The sequence below is a fragment of the Harpia harpyja genome, chromosome 18 (genome assembly GCF_026419915.1).
Source record: "Harpia harpyja isolate bHarHar1 chromosome 18, bHarHar1 primary haplotype, whole genome shotgun sequence".
Taxonomy (NCBI): domain Eukaryota; kingdom Metazoa; phylum Chordata; class Aves; order Accipitriformes; family Accipitridae; genus Harpia; species Harpia harpyja.
Window position 1 is genome coordinate 2,837,423 of NC_068957.1, and position 23,101 is coordinate 2,860,523.

Here is a 23,101-nt window from a genome sequence, read left to right on the forward strand (position 1 = left end):
GCATGGCCGGGGGCTGTTGGCCCCGTGGCCACAGGCTGACACTTCTTGCAGCGGATAGCCCTTTCTTTTATCACCCGGCTATGCCGGGGCAAAGCTCAGGCTTTGTCCGAGCATTTGAATTTGGGAAGATGATGAAGAGCCGAAAAAGCAGGATGCCAGGGCTGGTGTGCAAGCGGCAGGTTGTTGGCTGGTTTCCCCATTAGTCAGGACTGGTGACGAGTCGATCTCCTTTTCCATTTTCTTCTGAATGAATCAGTTTTGGCTCAGCCCGATGGTCAGACTGGTTAAGCGAGAAGCAGCTGGTATTAGTCTCAGACAGAAGCGAGCCTCTCCCCGGCTCTGCAAATGTCAAAGCCCACAGCCGCCGTCTCGGTGCCCGGTGGGACTGGCGGCAGTGCGGGACCCCCGTGAGCCCCGACTTGGGGGGGGGTCAGCTTCTCCATCACCTCTTTCCCTTACACCTCCGTGCACCTCCCGGCTCCTCGACGCACTGAAGCTTCGTGGCCAGGTCAAACCAAGTGGTCATGCAAACGGGGATCTGCATCCCGTGCTTTCTGCTGTCTTGGTGCGTTTGTCCTTGGTCAGTGCTGCAGCACAGATTTTTTGGGGGGGGGGGGGGTGGAGTGGAATTTCAGCTTCAGGTTGCCTGCGGTTCCTGCTGCTCAGCTGCGGCCTGGGAGCACGGCTCGGCTGCATTTACCGTTCCAGTCCCAAGGCAGCCCCAGTTCAGAGTTGGTCCTGGGCCAGCAAAAAGGGCTTAACATTTTGCCGTGACTTCGGCTGTGGCGGTTGGGTTTCGGGAGCCCTTCCCGCCCCGGGGAAGGCAATCTGCGGGCTGCCTCCTCTCCGCTGCCTGGCTGCGGACCCCGGGGTGCAGATTTACCCCGGTCCCACCAGTCTTGCCTTCGTTGCTGGCACACGGCACAGACACTTGGTCCCGCGGCGGCGTTTGGCATCCCTGCCCCGCTCCGCTCATCCCTAACGCCACCGCCACGCGCGTGCACCAGCTCGCCGCGGCCAGGCAGGGCTTGGGAAGGGAGAGCCCCGTGTCGGGGTCGTTGCAGAGGCTGAGCAATCTGACGGTGCTTCGGGGAACAGATCATCCCCAGCGCTGTCACGGAGCGGCTGGTGGGCTGGTGTCCTCCGGCAGATCTCCACGGTCCGGTCCTGGGGCGAGCGGTGGGGTTAGATCCACCCCGCGCTCGGGGCTTTGCGTCTCGGGGCTGCCTGTGGCACCTCGCATCCCTCCTTACCCCAAAATCCCGGGAGGCTTCAGCTCTACGCTGCTGAAGCTGCTTGGCCCCTGCTCTTCCCTTTGCCTCTGGGCATGGATGGGCTTCATGGGAGAAATTGGAGCTCAGGTGCTTGAAAACGAGCCCGGGGACTGCGGCGGGTGTTGCCTACAGCAATCCCACACCTGGCACCTCTGGGAACAGGGTAATTTTGATGCCTGCTCCTACCCCAAAATGCAGTATTTCCATGGAGAGGAAGAGGAGGCTCCCTGGCCATGGAGGTGGGATGTATGGTTTTTAAACCTGAATTGCAGGAGGACCAAAACTAACCCAGTAACTGATAGAAACCTTCATTAACCCGCCCTGTTATTTATTCCAATTTCAAAGCCCTTGATGCAGCAAAAAGTGAAGGCATTTCTCCGGGGAAGCGCATTAATGTTTCACTGGCCTTCGAAGCACTTTGCTGCCGAGGCACTTTAAATGGTACGGGCTGTCCCCGATTCCCCTCGGTCTCGTTAAATATTGCGTGGCTCCGAGGAAGCCACGGCGCGGCTCTGCCTGCAGCCGTCATGTGGGCTAAAGCCCTCCGGAGGTTGCTTTTTTAATATATATGTATATGTGTGTGTATACAGAGATGCACACAGGCATATAGGTATGCACATATATGTATATGTGTGTGTGTATGTATTATGGATCCCCATTCAAGGTGCGTCAGCAGGAGCTGGAGGGCTCGGGGCTGGGTTGCTGAGATGCTAATGGGGAACACGGGGCTGGGTACCGTCCCGCGCAGGAAACCCCGACGCCTCGGCCGTGGCTTTTCTCCACCCGCCTGGAGCATCAAAGGGCAGGGCTGGCCCTTCCCCGCACTGCGGGGCGGCTGCCGAAGCCACCCGGCGTCTGAAAAACTTTCAAATGAGAGCAGGTCAGCCAAAAGTAACAGCCCATTGGCAAAGGGGTATAACCTGTTTTTTGTTGGGGGGAAAAAAAAAAAAAATATTGCTGTTCTTCAGTTTCCTTTAGCTACCGGATTTGCTTAATTACAGCATGGTCTATTTTTCTGAGGTATCCAGTTGTTCCAAATGTGTGCTTTAATGTAAGGAAACTCCAAGAGATTAAAATTACATGGATATTTTACCCCTCTTTTGGCCTCTGGGTGTTTGGTTTGATGATGATACACAAGTTTGGGGATTTTTTTCCCCATCAATAGGCTTCAGGAGCACTATCCAAAGGCATTAGTGTCTCTGTGCTGGAGACCCAGGGTAAGCTCTCCAGCACCGGAGAAGGAAATGATTTCCCGATGGCCATCAGGAGAAGAGCCCAGATCTTCCACCGTGGAGCCGTTTTGCTGCACAGACACGGCCGGGGCAGCCCGGGATGTTGCCCTGGCTGTCTGCCCGCTCAAGGGCTCTGCTCGACCTGCTTCCAAACAGCTTTTCTTCCTTTATTTTGATTTTTAAAGATACTTGCTCAACGGAAGAGACTCCCCAATGGATCCCCCAATGCGGTCAGTCATCACCTTGCGCTATTCCTCACGCCGCGGGAGGGTTTGGGCTGGGACAGGGAACGGCCGGTGTGGTGGAAGAGCCCCGATGGAAGAGGCCATTGCAGGAAGGTGTTATCATCTCCTCTGTGAACAAAGCTCGAGGGCAAAACAACTTAAAAGCCGACTGGTGCAGCCTGGAGAGGGGCCTCCCTTCAAAAAGCGCTGCTGCATAGATTTTCCCTTTCATATTTCTAGCCCCGTATATAGTCTGGTATTGAGCGGACTTTGTCTTCGGGGAAACTGGGGCCTTGTTGGGTGTAAGCAAATAAGTAACATAACTGAAATATTTTGATAATATTCGGGCGGGCGGCTCTGCTCGAGTGCCGTAGGGAGGCATCGCTGCCGCCCCAGCGCTCTCCGTCTCGGGGTGCTTGCCCCAGCGGGGGCTCAGGCTGAGGTTGCCGCAGCGTTTTTTTGCCTCGGAGCTTGGAGGGGGCTCTGGTGGGCTCTGCTGAGCACCACACACCGGGAAAGGGTTGGGCCGACTGGGAGATGTGGAGGAGAGGAGGGGGAACGATGTGCAGCGCTGAAGCCTGGGCTGGGGTTGTTCCTGCTAGAGGAGGGAAGGTGCATCGCTGCCTTCAGCTCCTTAAAAAGTTGCAAAAAAGGTAATAAGCTGTTCCCTCCGTCCGGTGAGGGACAGGTTGCAAAGCGACGCTTCGAAATTTTGCAGCAAGGAAGGTGTTGGTTGGGAGAAATACTTGGAGTGCAAGAAGACCAGCCTTTGTCTAGGGGAAGGCTGGAGATGCCCATCACCAGAAGGTTTGGAGAAGAGGCTGGGCATAAGTCTGCCAGGGCTGGGAGGAGACCGCAGATGTCCTGCAATGGCACCTATTTGTCTGAAAAATGGTGTTTTAAGTGTCTGGGCTGGGTGGAGGAGCTGTGGCCAGGGCTCCTGGGTTTGGTCTCAAGCGCGCTGTGACTCTCCCCTTAATGGTCAGGGCTGGCAAAGGGCTGGAAATATTTTTCTTTCTGAGTATCCCTTAATTAACTGAAAGGGAAGGCTGTCAAGTACCCAACCAGGAGGGAAAAAAGATCTTCATGAGTCTGTGACCAGCCCCACATTTCGCCTCCATTTATGTTCCCCGGCCTCTTTGTTTTCCCTTTGAAAAAAGGGTGTTTTTCCCTCTATTTAACTGCTATTTATTTGCTGGTAAGTGGAAGGAATTCAGCTGGGATCAGCCCGGCTCCTGCCAGCAACTGGAGTTGAAAAGTTTCCGTGGCAGAGATGTAAGAGCAGAGCAGGGGGGTTGTTTTCCACCCGCCGCCGGTCCTCGCTCTGGGGGTCCCTGCGTCATGGCCAGCCAGGTTGGGTGGGTTTAATTCTCCTTTTGTTACTGGGATGTTGACAAGTGCCCGTGGGAGTTGCAGTGGGAGGAGCACGGACCCCAGCCAGAGGGTTTCTTCTCGCCATTAATGGGAAACAGAAGATGGCTTGGGAGAAATTTGGCAAAGAAGGAAACTTTTCTGTCTCTTCCAGCTCGGAAAAAAGCATCCTTTCTCACCCCAGCCTCCCCGCAGAAGGCGAAGGGTTCCCAAACACAGCCCAGGCGGGTTTTGCCAGAGGCGGGGAGCGGAGACAGAAAGCGCCCGGTGATTTCACAAGGGATGGAGCAGTCTTGGGCCACCAGCCGCGTTTCGGGAGGAGTACCCAACCTGCCTCCCGTCAGGGGCAGGGAGCCGTCCCGTCTTCTCCCTGAGGCATCAGGGGGTTGGGGTGCCCCAGGTACTTTCAATCTGGAGTAACGTCGGGAATTTTGGGGGTCCTGCAGCCGTGCCTGGGGTATAATATCACCACGTAGCTGGAGATGCGATGCCAGCTGCGGTGGTGGGTTTGCGCTGGGCGCAGGCACCCGCAGGGATGCACGCGGATGCTTTGCCTGGCTGGGAGATGAACCACTGACCTTGGTGTAAAAAGCCCTGTTGGCATTGCCCCCTCGGCCCCGTCCGTGAGCCATGGCACTGCTTTGCCGTCTGCTCTGACGTGTGCTGGCCGGGAGCCACGACCCCTGCATCCCGGCAGCATAGCGCAAAGCCAGCCGAGCTGCTCCGAGCCAGGGAAATGCCATAACAGCCACGTGTGTGGGATGGCTGGCTGGGTGCTGGGGTGCAGGTAAGCGTGGGGCAGGGGATGAGGTGCCCCCAGAGTCCCCCTCCTGCCCTTTTGGGGTTTCAGGTGTCCCCCCAAAAGCAGCAGTGCTCATCTGGGTCCCAAGGTGGGAAGCAGTGGCCGGCGCCGTCGGCCGTGTGCCCCGGTGCTGCTGGCCCAGTCCTGGTGCTGGTGCCAGGCTGGGACGGGCTGGCAGGCTGCCCCTCGCGCGGCTCGTGTCCTCGCAGGCGCCCACCCCCTTGCATCCTGCCTGCCCTGTTTGCAAACGTGATGTTTTTGCCTTGGATGGATGAACAAGTCTTGCAGAGCGGTCTCTTGGTGCTGGGGGTCTCCCAAGGGAGATAAAGTGGTGGGGTGAATTCCTGAAGCTCCACCACCCCCGTCCCCCAGCTGCAGTGTCCTCCCAGTTGTCTGTGTGCTGCAGGAACTGGTTACCAGTACGAGTCTGCCAGTTACAAGAAGTGGCCACGGTGGGGCTTCAGAGGAGATGACATGTTTTTGGGCTGGGGGAAGAGGAAGGGTGTCACCACCGCCCTGTTGGGGACGGGAGGATGGCCGTGGCAGGGCACGAGTGCTGACCTGTTCACGCGCTTGTACAAGTGACTGGAGGCGGTTAATCGTAGTCAAAGCCCAGTGAAGTTTGGTCAGGTCACGGCTTTTCCAAAGGCTTTTTCGGACGTGCAGCACCTGGCACCCGGGGCCACGGCTGACCCACACCGTCCCGCCGGGGTTAATCATTGCCATCGGCTCTGGGACCTGCCTGGCTCCAGCAATAAGAAAGAACTGTTTCCCCCAAAACAGGGGATGAGGAGCCAGCACATGGGGCCTGGAGGAAACTCCAACCTGCCAGGGTGTATTGGGCTGGGGAGAGCCAGAACCCCTAACCCTGACCCTGATCATAACCCTGACGCAAATCCAAACCCTAACTCAAACCCTAATCCTGACTCAGACCCTAACCCAGACCCTAATCCTGACCCTGACCTTGACCCTGACCCTAACGCTAATCCAAACCCTAACTCTGACCCTGACCCGTTGCTCTCCCTTTCATTTTAGAAGGCAGATATTGTGTGTATTGCCCCGTTGGAAGCAATGTGGTCACCCAGAGCGGGGCAACCTGGAGCGGCTGCTGGCAGCCCCTCGGGAGCCCCCCGCTCTCACCGCTCGCCCCGATGGGCCCCGTGCTGCCGTCTGCGCTTGGGGCTGGATGGGGAGGAAGGACTTGGTCTGCTTTGGTCACCCAGTCCCAACTGGGAGGTCCCTGGGGGCTGCTGGTCCAGCCCCGAGCTGCTACGCTAGGAGATGTGGCCGCTGCATGCCAGGAGCGTGTAAATCCCAGATCACTCCAAATTAAGCCCGGGAATCATGAAACTTGGGGTCTGGTCCCCATCTGCCTGCCTTGCTGAGGGTGGGTTCTCCAAAATGGGGCTGGGGGCTATTGGTGGTTTCCCCACCGTGTTTTCCCCACCCTCCTGCTGCAGAGCTGCCAAATAAACAGAGGGGCTCCCGTCCTTCGGGCGAGTGCGCTGCATTGCAGGGGAGATATCCAAGGGGCATCACAGCTGGGAAGAAAAATTATATTAAAAAAAAAAAAAGGAAAAAATCAAGAGGAAGGACTCCTGGGTTTGGTACCGTGTGTTTGGGCGAGTGCTGGGAGCTGTCGGGGCAGCCGGACCCCGGGCCGGTGCCTGCAGGGCTGCACTCGCTGCTGGTGTTCCTGACACTGGAAGAGGTTTTTTTATATATATATATAAAAATACTTTCTTCTCCCCGTGGGTGTGTTTTGAAAAGGGGCTTGGGAACAATGAGGATTAACAAGCAGATAGAGAATTAAATGCAGGGTTTGAGTCTTCAAATGTGTGCACATTTCAGAGCGCGTGTTTGTGCCAAGATAAACTCTGTCAGGAATAAACATCGTTTTACATGAAAGGCTAATTACAGATTGGCGCTCCGTGGGTGGGAGGAGGGAATTTTCACCAATTAAAATGGCACTTTTCTGTTTTTCATGAAATTGCTGGATTAAAACGCAGCCAGGGGCTGGTGAGGTGTTTGACAGCGCAGTTGAAGGAGGGGATGCTCGCCCTCGGGACGTGCTTCCCCCCCCCCCCAGTACTGAAGAGGCTCTGCCAGTTCACGCAGGCAGGAGCTGCGTGAGGGCACTGGTTTTGCCCAACAGCAGTTGAACCCCAAGAGCTGCCCTCCGGGCATGCAGCCCTCCGGTCTCACCCGGGGAGATGCGACACGGGTAAACTTGGTCCAATCCCGCATCCCTTGGAGTCACCCAACATCAGGAGAGATTGGAGTAACGAGATCCCCAGCCTCCCTGAGGGTGTAAGTCATGGAAAGATGTCGGGATGGGACGTGGTGGATGGGAGCCTGTGTTGAGATGAAGTTGCTGCGACCGTAGCTCCTATTTATTGGGTAACTTCAGTGTGCGGTAGGTGAATCATCTCCCAAAAATTGTAAGCCAGAAGGCAACACGGAGAAGAAAAACCTTCCTGGCCTGGAAGGGGAAGGGCTGGGGAGAAAAATCCAGCCTAGGCACATGGTGGGTTTCAGCTGCAGAGCACATGCTGCCTTGTTGCTTTTGGATGGATTTCACTAGAATTTGCATTTCTGGACCGGCTCTGGAGCCTCCGAGGCCAAGCAGGAGCCAGGCTGCAGACAGGGAGGACGTGATGCGGCTCAGACACGAGCTCAAACACCATATTGCTCTAACCAGGGTCAAATTCTATGGTTTTGGAATGAAACGATGCAAAATGTGGCTGGGGCTGAGTTTGTCCAAGACATTCAGCGCACGAACCTCAGGCAAACACTCTGCGCCTGCTGCTTGCCAAGCGAAACCACAGATTTGCCTCCATCTCTACTTAATGTGGCCACAGGGCAGCTAATATTGGGACTTTTCTCTCACATAAGCTGATATCTGTCACTTAGTGGTTACAGGAGGTGGCCTGCATATCGTCTCTTAAAAGTTCCCTGCATCCTTGAGAGTGAGGGAAGGCGGAGAGGCCCGATCAGGGGAGATGTGGTGGGTTTTTAAAAGCAAAGTACATTCCCAGCCTGCTCTGCTCCAGTGCCCTGTGCTCCTGAACGAGTTAAAAATTGATTTTTTTAAAAGTCTCCTATGGCAAAGACTGGATGGACGCTTGCTGGGTCTGGTCTGTGAGAAGCTGTTGTGTTATCCATGGTCATGAGACTATGCCTTGATGACGGTAGCTGCCACTTCTCCTACGATATTCACATTTTTCCTTAGTCTGTCCTAATACCACCACGAACAGGACACTAAAAGGGTCTTTAGTCCAACCTGGCCTTGATTAATTCCTCTGAGTAATTCCATTTATTCCCATTTTCAGGCTGTGATGGAATTGTTTTCGAAAGAAGGGAGGGGGGGAGAAGTCAGCCAAACCTGATAAAGGAGGACTTTGTTCTGAAGCTTTGGGGTATGGTACCAAGCAGGGCTTGCTATACAATTAATGAGTTTATCTGGCTTTTAGCTGCACGTGATGCACGGTGGCTGCCACCGCGCCGCCCCACCACCACCTCCCGTCCAGAGGAGCCCGGCTGCTCCTCAGCTTCGCTTTGCTGCTCTTTAGCTTAGTTTCCCTTCCCGCCGTGCATCGCGGTGGCCTCCTCAGATGTGACTTTGCGTCTGCCTTTATTTAAGCCTTGACCAACCCTCCCTGGGATGGGCTCGCTCCGCGGGGGGTGTTGAGCACATGGGGCTTTGCTTTGAGCGAGCAAGACGATGACGCAAATGGCTTTTTAAGGGCACAAGATAAAACAGCTGCTTCATTTTCACTGCAGATGTGCTGTGGGTGGCACGCATTAGCTCCGCAGAGCGGGGGGTTACAGCTGTCCGCTTCCCCATAGTGACTGCGTGGGCAGGGCCACCAGGTTGCTTGGCCTCCCAGGCCACCCAAAAAGGGAGCCAGGTAGGGCTGGGACAGGCTTTGGAGATGTGTGATGAGGTTTGTCGTGCCAGCACAGCTTCCCTGTCCCTGGAAAACACGAGTCAAGAAACTACTTTTGTCTTGGAGTCTAGGTGCAGATGGGGAGATGGAGGTGAATTCCCTTCGGCTGCCCCATCTCTCCTCCGAGAAACGCCGAGGGCCCGGGGAAGGTGACCCTCGGCAGCATGTCGCCGTACCCGCCGGCGGCCGCCCTGTCCCGGCTGCGCGGCGCAAGCGGGAGAAGCCGCGGGAAGCGAGGGAAGACACTTCCTCCAGCGGCGGATCTGAGCTCACCTCCTGGCCCTTGATCCCTCCAGCCCGGGGTATTTGGGTCAGCGGGGAAGCACGTCTGAGAGCGACATCCCTTCCTTCTCTCTCCCTGGAGATTCATTTTTAAAGGAACAAATACTACGCAGTACGATTTTTTAATGATGTTTTTTGGAACAATAGCTAAATACCGGGGGGGTTCGGATCTGCGTCTCCCCGTGGTGATGTTTTCCCCTGTTGTTTCTCGCCTTCCTGCGCCCACCTTGCTCTGCTCCGCCGTGCCCAGAAACCTTTTTCTGCTCAGGAAAATACCGGCAAGGAAGGAGCTTTTCGTCCTTTTGGGACGGCTTTGCTGGAAAGAAAGCTGATCTGGTGTCCGGCATGTGGGACCCACCCGGACCGGCCCCGGGGGCCCTGCCCACCTCTCGCTGCCGTGAACATGCGGACACGGTGCTCACAGCCCTCCCTGGCCCCTCGGCATCGCCAGCCCCATTGCAGGTCCTGACCCCCACGTGCCAGTCCTCCGCTGCCGCAGGGTCCCCGCTGGCGTTGTCACCCGCTGGCAGGAGGAGGAGCTGGTGGCCGAGGCATACGTGGTCCCGGAGCTCCTCCGTCATGGGCACGGCTTGATGATGTTGGGCTGGTGGGCGAATGGGTCACCTCCCCAGTTTTTACTCCGTCTTGAGCCCAGAGCGAGCGGCGCTGGGGAGGACAGCTCGGCTTGGCCGTGTTACCCACATCTACACTCCCTGGAGATCTTCAGCCACTGTGTTCTTCTGTCCTGTTGAAGGCCACATTGCTTTGGACCTACCACGGGCCGACAGTTTGGCTGTCTTTGTTAAATCAAGGTGGGGAGGAGCAATTTGTGGACCTTTAGCTGGAGCTTTACCCTGTGTGATCACGTTGCGGGTGGGCTGCTGGTGGGATGCTCTCCTTGGTCAACCTCTCTGCTCCAGCAAAGGGGCTCCAGCCCCACGCTGGGCTCTTCCCATACCCCAGAGCATCCCCAGGACCACCGGGAAGGTCCCATCAGCTTTGGAGGAAGCCGGGGCTGTGGGTGGCCTGGGTTCGGGTGGCAGCTCTGGCTGCTGCTGTCCCCCACTCCGCTGCCGTCCCTGCCGGAGCAAGCAGTGAGGAGTGGGGTACGTGCACCCGGGGGGGTCACTGCTCCCCGGCTGCTGTTTTATTGCCTTCAGGAGGGGCTGCGGGTGGGAGCAGGGTGGCACGGACGTGGCTAGTCTCGGCGTAACTCGCAGTGCCAAGCAGGGTCAGCGGAGAGGTGGCTATCGGGGAGGGACAGCATGCATTAAGCCACCTCCTAATATTGCCAGCCCCCAAATCAGAAGTCATCTCCGCTCCCCCTTGCAAAAGGAGAGTGCTTTAAACCCGCCCCCCCTCCCCTTTTTTTTTCTTAACTAAATAAGCGGTTTCTGAAGCATTTGGTGTTTCTGTAAAGGCATCCCTCAGAGAGGGGCTTTCTTGGCCATCGCCAGCCAGGTCCCCTTGCAGCACCCAGCCGGGCAGCTCCGAATCCAGCTCCTTCAGCCGGTGCTCCCAGGAGGTGGTTGGACTCACGGCACCTTGAGGCTCAATCAAGTCTTAACCCGACTCCTGTCCAAGTTCTGTGCAGCTCTTGAGCTCCTTCCAGCCCTGTCCTCAGCTGGATTCGGTCCATCGTTTCTTTTAGGATCTGCTTGATCGCACTGCGCCGCTGATAAGGCTTCGCGCCTCTTGTGGGGGCTTGTCTTTGTGTGTTTCGATATCTCGCCCAGGTTATCAGCCACAGAGGGTTGTGAGGTGTGGCTGGGCTAGGAATTAACCATCTCATCCAAACCCCGTGGAAATCAGAAGCAAAGATTCCCCCCCCCTCTTTTTTTTTTTTTCCCGTGGGCTTTAAATCAAGTCGTAACTTCTCCAGCATCGGAGGAGCTGCCGAAGGGAAGCCCTGACTCAGGCTGGTTAAGCCCTGTCTGGTTTCCACCGGAGGAATGGCTGCCTCTGCCCTTCATGTCCAGGAAAGGCTAGGAGAACCTTCGATACCGCGTTACACAGATTGCCAAAAATAAACCCTCCATCCCCTGGACCGGATCCAGGGAGTCCGGTTCCGTGTCCGGAGGGGCAAGTTTGGGGCTACGCTTCACCTGAACCCTGTTTTTTTCCCAGCCCGTGGTTTTCTGCTGTGGCTTTCCTCTAGCCTTGCCCTGACCCGGGTGAAAGGAGATCACCACCGTCGTGCTGGGGATAAAACAGGGGGGTAAATTGTGCAACCTGCTCTCCGGGGGCTATTTTGGTGTGAATCACGCCAGGACCGAGGCAGCTTTCTCCTGCCCCCGGATTTTGCCGAGGTTTCTCTCCAGCGCTGGAGCTCGCCCAGCCCTCCCGGCTTCCCGGGGCTTCGCTGGGAAGCGCTGGGAAGACAAAACCCCGCTCTGGAAGTGAGGCTATTGTTCTTACTAATTTTAACTTGATGTTCTTCCCCCAGCCTATTTTTATTCATTGCTTGTGGTAAGCCCTTTCTCTAAGGTAGAGCAATTTGCCACGGGACTCTTTTTTTGTGTTTACCGATTTTAATTGAGCGATATCTCCTTTTTACAAACCCAAAGCTGGAGGAGCTTTTAAGCGCCCGTTGCTGAGCCTCTCGCCCCGGGTTTGCTTTGATCTCTGCAGGTGAGTGTGCATTTTTGGGGCCAGAGATTGATACTGCTTATTTGCATGTAAATCTCCGGGTTATTAAGATCAGAATCTGGCCCTTTAAATTTAATACTTTGCTTTATGCTTTTATTTCCGCGTTTCTTAAAGTAATTTCCAAAAATAACAAACTTCAAACATGACGGGGCCATCTAACGTTTTACTGCCTTGGCTGGAGTAGAAGGAACATTTCTGGAAGTATATTATCCAATTTAACGAGCCTTTCCCATCTTGGCTTTGCTCCCACCCCTCACCCCCTCTTGGAGTTGTTTTGGACGGCTCTTTGGAGCCGTGCCACCTAATCCTATTAGAAGGACTTTCATTACACTGTGCCTTGTGTTTATAACCAAGAAAATCAGCCGGAGAGGGGGGTCCTCTCCCTCACCCTTTTGCATTTTGCCTGGTGTCGAGACGAGAGCCTGGCGAGTCCCACGAGGTTCCCGCGCAGCCCTTGCTTTTCTTTTTATTGCTCTGCTCTGCATTTATTAAGGAAGACTTCGGAGTAAATTGGGTCCTTGCAAACTTATAATTAATTTGGAAGGGTCAGTTCTTCCCAGGCTAGCGAGGGCTTCTTTGTGTGGTCCTTTTTGAAAGGCAGAGGTTGGAGAGGCTGTTATGTAGCTGGGATTTGCTTTTAATAGGAACCTGGCTATTTTCTGAAAATCTCACGGCTCTTGAAAGACGGGTTGTTATTGTGCAGGGCTGTGCTAAAAGGGTTTGCAGAGCGCTCAGTTTGGATGCAAAAAAAAACCCCCAACACAAAAAAAAGGAATAAAAAAAGCAAGGATCACATGTCCTGGGGTCTGTGCAGGGCAGATTGCGCTCGGCAGCCCAGAGCCAGCACCTGAAGCTGGGAGATGCTCCAGGAGGTCCCCCCGCTTGGGTGCTGGGTAGGGCTGGGGGCTCCTTGTCCATCCGTCTGTCCTGCCCTGCCCTGCGCCCCGCCAACGGGACTTCTTGCTTCTCCTCAGAGCTAGTAGACTGAGAATTTCTTTCCTTACCACATGGCTTTTCTTGAAAGCCTGCCTTTCCTCCCCAAAATAGTCACAGAAACCATTAAAGAGGGAAGATAGAGGGCAGGAAGAAGATGATGGGCTGAAATAATCTGCGAATAATAAAAGTTTCTGAAAAAAGACAGCCAGACAGTGGTTTTCTCCAGAGGTGGGTCGGAAGGAGACATGAGATCACGGTCCCGCTTGGGCATCGCCTGGCAGGGCCAGGGCTGTAACCTAACCTGGCACAAACCGCGTGTCTCCCATCAGCTCAGCTGCAACGAGAAATCCCCGCTGAACGTGGGGCGAGGGGGAGGTGAGGCAGTCCTGGCTCTGGGGAGTGGGGAGCAGTGATGGATGAGCGTGGTACCTGGAAACCCAGAGCTATAACTCAGGGTATGAAACTCTTCATAGCCAAAGCCAGGGAGCAGAGGGCTCTGAGGAGCTTGGGGGGCTTTTGGCCATGGAGATGTCCCCTGTGGAAGTGACATCAGTGGAGACGTCATTACCTGCACAGCAAGGGCCATTAGAAAAAAGCGTTAAAAGCTCAGTGCCTTCCCTAGGAGGGGCATAAAACCTGGCCGTGCCTCCATTACATGGGCAGACAGCGAGACGCTGCAGGTTGTGCCCCGGCCGTGACACCGGCGGGCAGCACGGGTGGTAACCGTGTTATTTATGAGCCGCACTGTTAATTAACGGTGTGATGGGTCTCTGCCGAGACCACCTTCAAAGCTGGAGTCGGTCCCTGGTTGTTCCCCTCCTGGCCCCCGTTTGATGTCCCACCCTGACCATCTCCTTTCTTCTCTCTTTCCCTAGCATGGGTCGGCTCCTTGGCCATGGGCATGATTTTTTTCTGCTCTCCCATCGTCAGCATCTTCACCGACCGGCTCGGCTGCAGGACCACGGCAGCCTCGGGAGCTGCCATCGCCTTCATCGGACTCCTCTCCAGCTCCTTCACCAAGTAAGGCTGCAGAGGGGCCGTCCAGCTCCTCGGCGAGCTCCTCTTCCTCACTGTTCCCTTCAACGCCCCCCGCCTACACATTGCTGCTGCCTTTTGGGGCAAAGCAGGTGATTTCCATCCAGATGAAAGGTCTCGTGGCACCCCTACAGCCCATATGCAGCCTAAGTGCGCACAGCCTGTTTCTCTCCAAATTGAACCGAGTTGCTCTTTTGTCCTTATATAACAAGAGAGTGAATTTTACCTGAGCGAGGGACTTTTTGTTTTATGGGATTTCAGCCCTCAGGTCCTTCATTTGATCTTTAAAACAGGCAGGCAGAAGTTGGCGTGCCTCTTGCGGGCAGCTCCGAAGAGATGCTCGTGGACAAAACCCGTCTCCTTTGCAACCAATTTCACATTTGGTACTGAAAGTAAATTAATGCTTAAAATAATATTTGATGGGTTACACCTGGCAAGAGGGAGTTTCCATGCCGGGCAGACGGGGATGAGGACGCAGACGGGGTTTGGACCAGTTTGTGCTGTTCCCGCATCAGCTCGGGCATTTGCGGCAGCACGGGGCGATGGCTGCTCCTCGTTTTCCACGGCTGATCCCATGCCATGAATTTCTGCTGGCAGGGGCTTGCCCATGGGCGTTTGGATGGCAGGTAAACCTGAGTCGATGTGAGAGTCTTTCCAACCCAAGACATTTGCATCTTTATGGGAGCAAAAAGAGGTCACCTCTGGGGTCCTTTATGCAGCACTTGTTAAATGGAGTCTCAACGGCACCATGGAAACACCCTCCAAAACATCATTTGCCCCAGTTTTTCTGAATAAAAACATCGCTTGGGGTTGGATTTCAGTTAAAATCAGTATTGTTTTAATTAAAATGCTTCAAGAAGTGGGGGGTTTTAAAGCAAACACACACTAGTTTCCCAGAGGGCGACTTGCCTGCGCTGTGCTTCTCCCTGCCCGTGCGGGGCAGCAGGATGCCAGCTCCTTTCTACCTTGGACAACGAGACCCTTGTGCTCGTCCCAGCCCTGGTTCCCTGTGGATACGTGCCGTGTGATGGGTCCCCAGCTGCAGGACCCCCCCCATCATGCTGGGAGGGGGGAAGCAGCTTCTGAGCCTCCCGGCAAAGTCCTAGGGACTGGGGCCAGTTGCAGCCGGGGGACTTGGGATGCTAAAACCATCTCAGGCAGCAGCACGGGCAGCGGCGTGGAAGGAACTACCCTCTGCAACTTCCTCCGCAGATGCCACCCCTTTGTATTTCAAAAGATAGTAGTAATCGGAGAAAGCGCAGTCGGTCCTGAGGGAAGGTATGCCCAGGCTCCTGGCAGCGCAGATCGCAGGCGCTTCCCATGTAATCTTGCTTTCCTGCTAATCAACGAAGCTTGGACTTTTTTTTTCTCCCCCCCCTATTGTAAAATGTTCGTGCAAAGAAAAGAGCTCTTGGGACCACATCTCTGCCAGTGGCTTGTTGTGTTGGGCTTAAAAAAAAAAAATCAAACAGTACAGGCAGAGAAGAATATTATTTCCAGGAGAGCTCCAGAGCTGAAATCCCCATTTCCTGCCTTCTCACTCTCGGTTCACATTCCTTTGGCTGCCTTTTAAGGGAGAAAGAAGCCCCTTTGCAGCTGGACCGCAGTGAGGCAATCTGCCTTCGGCACAGCCGAGCCGGAGCCAGAGGAAGAGCAGCGGGGCTGCAGGATTTGGCAGCACTCCATCTGGATGGCGAAAGCTGGTCCCGAAATTCGGAGCTAGTGGCTCCTGCTCACCCAGAACAATGGAGAAGGGGGTTGGTTTTGGGTCTTTTTTTTTTTTTTTTTTTTTTTTTGGTCCCCCTTGCCAGCTCCTTGCAGCTGGAGATGACCCACCCAGCGCCAGCTGGGCTACATGCACCGGTGCAAAGGGAGCTGCTGCCCTAAAGGGAGACGCAGCCTGGGTTTGGTGGGCTCAGCAGGGCTGGATCAAGGCTAATCCACCCTTTATCTCCTGGTTTCTCTAAAATGCGTTTGCTTTGTCCAAACAGAGGAGCAGCGGTTCCCAGCACTGCACCGAGCCGATCCAAAAACCCACTCAGCCACCAAGCCTGCACGGCAGGACCTCAGCGCCCAGCTCACGCTCAGTGCCTCCTACTCTCACAATATTGGGAACTTTGTACAAAAACCAGTAAATAAACAAAATATGTTGAAAAGCAGAGCTCTGGGGAAGGCTGAAGATTTTTGGATGGGGCCAAGGTGAGGGTTTTCCTCGCTTTGCCACCTTGCACCGGAGTGTCTCCTGCACTCGTAATCACCTCGAGCCACCACAGATCTTATGCGCCCTCAAGAAGAGAGAAATCCCAGTTGCGTTAAGACTTCACCTTCCCTCCGGTTTTAAGGAGGATGTTTTAGTGTGAGGAATGGGAAATGATGGCCAGTTCAGCAAGGCTGTCTTCATATGCCCCCCAATGCCCTCCCAGCCCTCCTCTTCTGCACTGTTAAGCATCTCGTGGTGGGGTTTGAATCCCTTTTCATCTGCCTCTCCTTCCCCTCCGCAATTTCTGCCCAGTTTCTCCTGCAGCGAGAAATCCCCCAAACCTCTGCCAGCGGGGCTGAACGAGGGCCGTTCCCATCGTGAGCTGTGAGTGAGAGGCGGCCGTTGGAGGGAGACCTCCTTGGCCCAGGAGATGTCATTATCCACGGGAGACCTCGTTATCCAAGGGAGACGATGCCACCCTTTCCACCGGAGAGCAGCTGGCTGATTCCCAGGGAGTGGGGTGGGAAATCCTGGCTAAGAAGCATGGTTGAAAGGAGCCCCTGCTCATGTGGGGTGTCTTAGCGTCAACGGGGAGCAGATGGGAGCCGCGGCATTTGTCTCCACTTATCCAACACGTCAGCTTAGCTGCAGTACCAAAGCTGGTGTGACCCAGCTGAGATGGCCGCGGCTGGTGCGTGGGAGGTCGGAGACAGCCTGCGTAGCCCAGCTGCTTGCCTGGCTCCTACAGAGGGGATTTCTGATGTGGCTTCATTCTGGAGTAGCTGGAAATTGCCTTTCATGACAGTCATTTGTCTTTGAGCCGTTGGGTACAGCAAACATGTTCTGCTTTCTGCTTGGCTAGCTAGAGAGGAGCGTGTAATGGAAGAAATGATGTGCTTGTAAACGTTTTCTCAACTTCAAACTGCTCCATTAGATCTGGGCTGCTGTCTTCTCACTTGCTTCATGAGCAGCACTCGGTATTTCACATGAGTCGTTCTGAGTGTTGGAGTAAAGACCCTGTTTTTGCAGCATCACTTGCCCGGTGAGCTGCCCAAATGTTTCCATTGCATTCTCCTCCCATGCAGTATTTCGTGGCAGACTTTTGCAGCTGAATGTATTGCATGGGGATGAAGAAAAAAAATCCTTCATCTGGAGAGAAACACAATGGGTTATTTGCACTGCCTAACTTTAAGCTCCTTTCTCAGCTGCTTCTTTTGGGAAAACCAGGCTGGCAATTGGGAAACAGCTCCTTCCAAGGGCTCTCAGGACTTTCCACCTGTTCTGTAGAGCAGCCACTTTGCTTCCTCCTCGAGTGCAGCCACCAATGTAAGGTACAAACGAGACCTATTAATTGTCTAATTGAAGCTCCCAGAGGAGCTTAAAAAAGAAGAACTTAATTAACCAGCCTGGAGCCTGGCAGAAACGCAATGTTTCTGTCCTAAGTGCCTAATAACCAGCAGGGTTGGTGCCTTCTGCTTTCAAACACTGGGTGCAGAATGTTTTCAATTAGTCCTTTCAGTGAAAAAAAAATGGATTTCTAGCTAAAAATAATCCACCTTGCCTACCTTAGAAAATCTTGCTTGCTGTAATTTAAAAACCATTCAAGTTAGGTCAGCTTCCCAAGGAGGGGAGGTTGGCTGCTGCCTTCTCTTCTTTGCAGAAAGCACTCCCCAGCTAGACTTCATTTTCCCGAAGATTTAACATGCCAGCTGTGAAATGAGGATAATCCTTGCTTTGGCTAAGCAATAAGCTCCTCGAGGTCAGACTGTCTGTGTAGCACCTGTGGTATGTGAGATCTGGATTTTGACTCCAGGTTTTGCAGGACCGTGGGGGAGAAGGCTTCCTTACCTCTGCGTAACGTAACCACCTCGATGTGTTTTTTTTTTTTTTCTCACTAGGTCTCTGGAAGTTCGTTATTTCACGTACGGGATCCTCTTCGGCTGCGGCAGCTCCTTCGCCTTCCAGCCCTCGCTGGTCATCCTTGGTCACTACTTCAAGCGCCGTCTTGGCTTGGCCAACGGCATCGTGGCCGGCGGCAGCTGCCTCATCTCCGTGCCGCTCCCCTTCTTCCTGAAGATGGTTGGGAAGGCTATTGGGCTGGCGCATACTTTCCAAGTACTCAGTGCCTTAATGCTCATCCAGATATTCTTGTCCCTGACCTATCGGCCCATCTTGCCACCTTCTTGTGACTCTCAGCAAGATGGGCAGGACAAGTTGGGCAGCCGGAGCATGCGGCAGCAGTGCTGGTCCCAGACGCGCAAGTATTTCAACTTGAGGGTTTTCCGGAGAAAGACCTATCGGATTTGGGCTTTTGGGATCGCTACTGCTGTCCTGGGATACCTCGTACCTTACATGAACCTGGTAAGAGCCTAGGCTGGGACTGGAAGGGGAGGGTGGTCCCATTGCCCGGAGTGAAAGGGCTCCTCCGTGCAGGCGAGGAGGAGGTGGGAAGGTGGAGATGGGCAGTAAGGACTGAGCCATCAAAAGCCTCAAAGCTAAGAAACTGCTGCAGGCACGTCCTGTAAATAGGAATAGTGATGGGAGGAGACAGCTTTTGAATGCTCCTATGTATCCTCTGTGCCAGGGTGGGCAGAGCTGTCGCTTCCCGCAGCTCCCAAGGACAAGCATCGGTAGCAGGAGAGACGAGGGGGCTGTTGGGTTTGGGGTGGGCAGAGATGGTGTGTGCAGGTCAGCGTGGTGCAGACATGAGGGTCACACAACCACCCCCAAAGCCACGAGCCCTCTGCAGGAAGTCTCGTCCGTTTCTGGGATCTGAGAAGGATTAACTTCCTGAGGATTCACGTCTTTGTATCCTTCCCTCCATCCTAGGTAAAATACGTGGAGAAGCGATTTCAAGAAACCAAAAAGGACTGGATCCTCCTGGTTTGCCTCGGAGCCATGTCAGGGCTGGGGCGCTTGGTTTCAGGCCGCATTGGTGATTGCATTCCCGGGCTGAAGAAGATTTATCTGCAGGTATGTTGTGTCTGACCCTCCGCATAGCTGCTGGCTAACCACTGCGGGTCAGGGGATAGCATCTCTACCTCCGTATTGATAGTCTGCTTAGTAACTGTCAACCACGGACTGCAAATCCTTTACCGACCATTACCTAACACATCTGTCTGCTGTTAGGGGAGAAAATTTATTAGAGAAAGGTGTACAGAGAAGTTACACACTTGATCTGAGGTCTTGGTGTCCGTGCAGCAATCAAACTCTGTGGTCCCAACTCTTCCCAAACTGCTGGCCACCCTCTCACCTTCTTGTAGTTTTTGAAAAACAAACCGCTGAAATCTAGCAGCTAATCCAGCAGATAATCCTACCTAAAGCTTCTTAAAAGGTTATTCTTAAGGGCCTCTCTGAGAGGAGAGCAGAGGATGGCTGGCACCGCTGGGTCCAGAGGAGGCGATGTCGTTGACGTATTCAGCGTCGCCTTCATGACACTTCCTGCTGCCCGTCCCCACTCATGCTGCACCCCAATAACATAGAATCATAGAACCATTGAGGTTGGAAAAGACCTTCAAGGTCATCGAGTCCATGCCCGCTTTTGTCTCCCCAGGTTGCGTCCTTTGTGCTGTTGGGCATCCTGTGCATGATGATCCCCCAGTGCCGAGGGTTCGAGGGCGTCATCGTCATCTGCCTCTTCCTCGGTCTTTGCGATGGCTTCTTCACCACCATCATGGCCCCCATCGCCTTCGAGCTGGTGGGGCCCATGCAGGCGTCCCAGGCCATAGGGTACCTCATGGGGCTGATGGCTGTGCCCATGACGGCGGGTACGCCGATAGCAGGTTGGTAGCACCGCGGTGCCGGACCTGGACCCGGCTGCCGAGAGGGAGCAGATGCTTGTAGCGGCTTTCAACCCGTGGTGATATTTGGGCGTGAGACCAGACATACGGTTTTGAATTTTCTGGCTTAGCGTGTCGCATGGGGGTTGAAGTACGGCTGTAGCATCACTCCGTGCTACGTCCCGTAGCATCTCAGGGCCTTTCTCTGGGCTGATGAAAGGTGTCCAGCAGGGGAACAGTGAGAGTGGCCCAAGATCACATTAACTGCTTTCTGTTTGAAGCTAAGAAATTGGCAAATGTCAGTTTTCTAGAAGTCCTTTTAGATATCTGGGGACTGATTGCTAATTGCTAAGTACAGGCCCTGGACTGTTGAATCAAAGTTAGTGATGGAGACAGCCGCAGCTCTGTCCTCCCAAGACTTGGGTATGTGTTTAAGCATAGTAATAACCACAACGTCCTTAACAGCGAGCACTTTGTCAAAGCTGGCCCTTGAACAGCAGAACATCTGCATCAGCAATCGCTAAGCTAAAGCTGTAGAAATGCCTCTGATCTTTCTGGTTCTGGCGGCGAAATTCAGTTTAACGCCCTCGTGAAGGAACGTGGGGTTTGCAGATGTCTCACTGTTAGGGTGCTGCTGCAGAACCCCTGCATCGGGCTGGCTAGGCACAGGGCTGGGTGAAGGGGCTCATTTAATGGACGTGATCCCCAGGCAAGTGTCTACGTAGAAGAAAACTCAGAGGGATTTTCCAGTGCCAATAAATGGCAATGGGTTATCCTCCAAGGCTGCCTGGCTGTGTCAGAGCTTGCTGAACCTCATTGGTTTTTAAGTGATTGGTTATTGTTTGTAACTGGCAGCATGTATTTTTCAGCTGACATCCCCATGTAGATAAAATATCCCTAAGCAAAGCAGGGCTTCCAGGTGGAGGCAACCTGCAGAGGAACAGCTCCTGTCTGCTTTTCCTATTACCTCCTGGCCAGCAAGGCGCTAGGAAGAGCCACCTGAAAAGTTTGGTTGTTTAACACTGTCTCAGCTTGCATTTGGGATTGTTTGGAATGTGTCCTGTTCTGGTTAGATGGCTGAGGCTTTCCTTCTTGGCTTCCTTGCTACCCAATGTTGGCTGTGCACATCCTTTAATCCAGGGCATAATAACTCCTAGGAATGCAATGGAAAAAAAGATCGTTTTATAAACCCAAATCTCCCCAAATCTGGTGGTTGAAGTGAGCTGCAGCTCTCACTCGAGGGAGGAGACAAGTCAGTCATTAGACTGATGTGGCTATAACCGCTGTTGTTCTTCTCTTTCAGGATACCTCAATGACTATTTTGAGAATTACGATGCAGCCTTTTATTTTGCCGGAGTCCCCCCCATCATCGGCGGCTTGGTGCTCGCCGTCGTCCCTCTGGTCCATCAGAGGATGCTGAAGAAGCAGCGACTGGATTCTGGCAAAGACAAGATGCTGGTCTCGGAGGCGGTGGTGAACGGGGAGCTGCTGCCGGGCTGTCCTGCCTCCGAAGCACACATGTAACGCCTCCGCTCGCCGACACTCGCTGTCGCCACCAGCAGCCTCTCCATAGCCCAAGCACAGGCCCTTTTCTAGATGGACCGTTAATTCTCAATGATCGCAGATGCACTATGTTTGTAAAGGAAAAAAAAAAAAACCCACAAAAAGTTCTTCTAGTTAAAGGCTTTTAACTAGCAGAAACGCTCTTTTTCGGGACGGTTTTGATTTTTTGATTTCAAAGCCACCTTTGTTTTTTTCCCCCCTCTAACCATTTTTCTAAGGAGAACTCTCACCAGGATTCAAACTTGATTGATCTCCCGCTCCTCGCCCCAGTTTTCTATACGTCACGGCAGAGGTTTACAGCTAATAAATGCCTTTTTAAAGCAGGCCACAGATGGAGCTTGCTGAACCTTGCAGCTGTCCATCCTTCTCCTCTGGTGTCACGTCCGAGCGAGACAGCCCCCTTCCCGTCCAGCACCAGAGGCTGATTTGGAGCCAGCAGATCTGAAGGAGGAAAAGCTGCTTCAGTCCGATGCACAAACCAAATAAATGGTCGGCGAGTCCCGCTTTAATCTTCTTCTCTCCTCCTTTTTCGCTGCTCTCCCACACACCCAGGGAGCTGCAGCTGGGACGATGGGGAGTTCGGCCAGCTCCGGTCCTGCCGCCCTCGTGGAACTGAGCCGCGCGGGAGCACCCCCTTCCTGCAAAATATGCCTTAAAAACGCATGGACAAGACCAGCAGGTCCCTCAGCCGCTTTCCGCCTCTGTTTTCTCACCCAGCGACTAATGATCGGGCTTTCGAGGTGCAAAAGAGAGGGGCAGCTCCCAGCGCGGCCCACGGCGGCTGGCTCTGCAAGGCGAAAAACCGTGGGCAAGCCGCCGAGACGGGGACTTCGGAGGTGCCGAGGCACGCAGGGTCGGGACAGAGCCCCACGTGTCACGGGTTCGCTCCGTGCCGGGAGGTCGCTTCCCTGCGCCCAGGGATGCAGGGATGCGGCTGGCTCGGGGCACAGGGGCACCCGCGGGTGCGGGGATGCAGCCGGCTCGGGGCACAGGGTGCCACCGCTCTTTTTTGGGGGGCCGGTTGTGTATTATGCAGCAATAACCATAAGTCAGTATTGGCAGGGGAAGCCCGGTGTTTCCAAAGGGTTGAAAAGCCCTGGCAGCGTTTAACTCGTAGCCCGTGCGTTGCTGTGCAGAGCCGGTGCGGGGTCAGTGCCGTCCCCGGGGGGAGAGGGAGAGAGCTCAAGAAAATAGTACAGCCCATGGGTACCCACCACACAGAGCAAAGGCAGAGCTCAGCCTTGCGTAGAAATTCATCATCTCCAGGCATCGCTAATGAGCGTGGTACAGAGCAAGGGAAGGCCTCTTGCCCCGCTGGGTCCCCATATGAACGAGGTACCGGCTGCGACCAGGGTACCTTTTCCTGGGAATAATAATCCCAGGAGAGAGCAAGAAACAAAGCTCGCATTTATCCTGGCTGCAAAACCATCCTGTATTGGATTTTCATTTTATTCACTTGCCGTTAAAAAAAAATGAGAAGCCTAAAGAGGGTTGTGTGCCATGGGAAGCATCCCTCGGTCCCCGGGCGAGTGTGGGGGTTTGTAACACCAAGACAAATCTTTGCTGTGGAAACTTGGTTTCAGTGGAGGACCCCTCCCGCGGGCAGCGGCGGGACCTTTGTATATAGGCTCAGGATCCTGCATGCCCCTCTGGCCCTGTTTTTAATCCACGTTGGCTAATGCATTATAAGGTCTTGTGGTCTTGTAGCCCTTCTGTCCCCGTACGAGCTGAAAAATTAACTGGTGTGTTGTGACATGTCTGTTTATGACTATAAAACGAGATGTCCGTTTGTCTCTTTCTTCGA

General features: G+C 54.2%; 1 protein-coding gene across 1 annotated transcript in view; it reads left to right on the forward strand.

Annotated features, from left to right (window-relative positions):
* The window catches only part of SLC16A2 (solute carrier family 16 member 2), a 35,585-nt gene extending 12,484 nt beyond the window's left edge, over window positions 1–23,101 (forward strand). Inside the window, exons 2-6 of the mRNA XM_052813537.1 lie at window positions 13,596–13,740; window positions 17,854–18,316; window positions 18,785–18,928; window positions 19,509–19,737; window positions 21,038–23,101. Of these exons, the coding sequence (XP_052669497.1) occupies window positions 13,596–13,740; window positions 17,854–18,316; window positions 18,785–18,928; window positions 19,509–19,737; window positions 21,038–21,258 (1,202 nt within the window). The 3' untranslated portion in view covers window positions 21,259–23,101. The remainder of the gene's footprint in view (window positions 1–13,595; window positions 13,741–17,853; window positions 18,317–18,784; window positions 18,929–19,508; window positions 19,738–21,037) is intronic.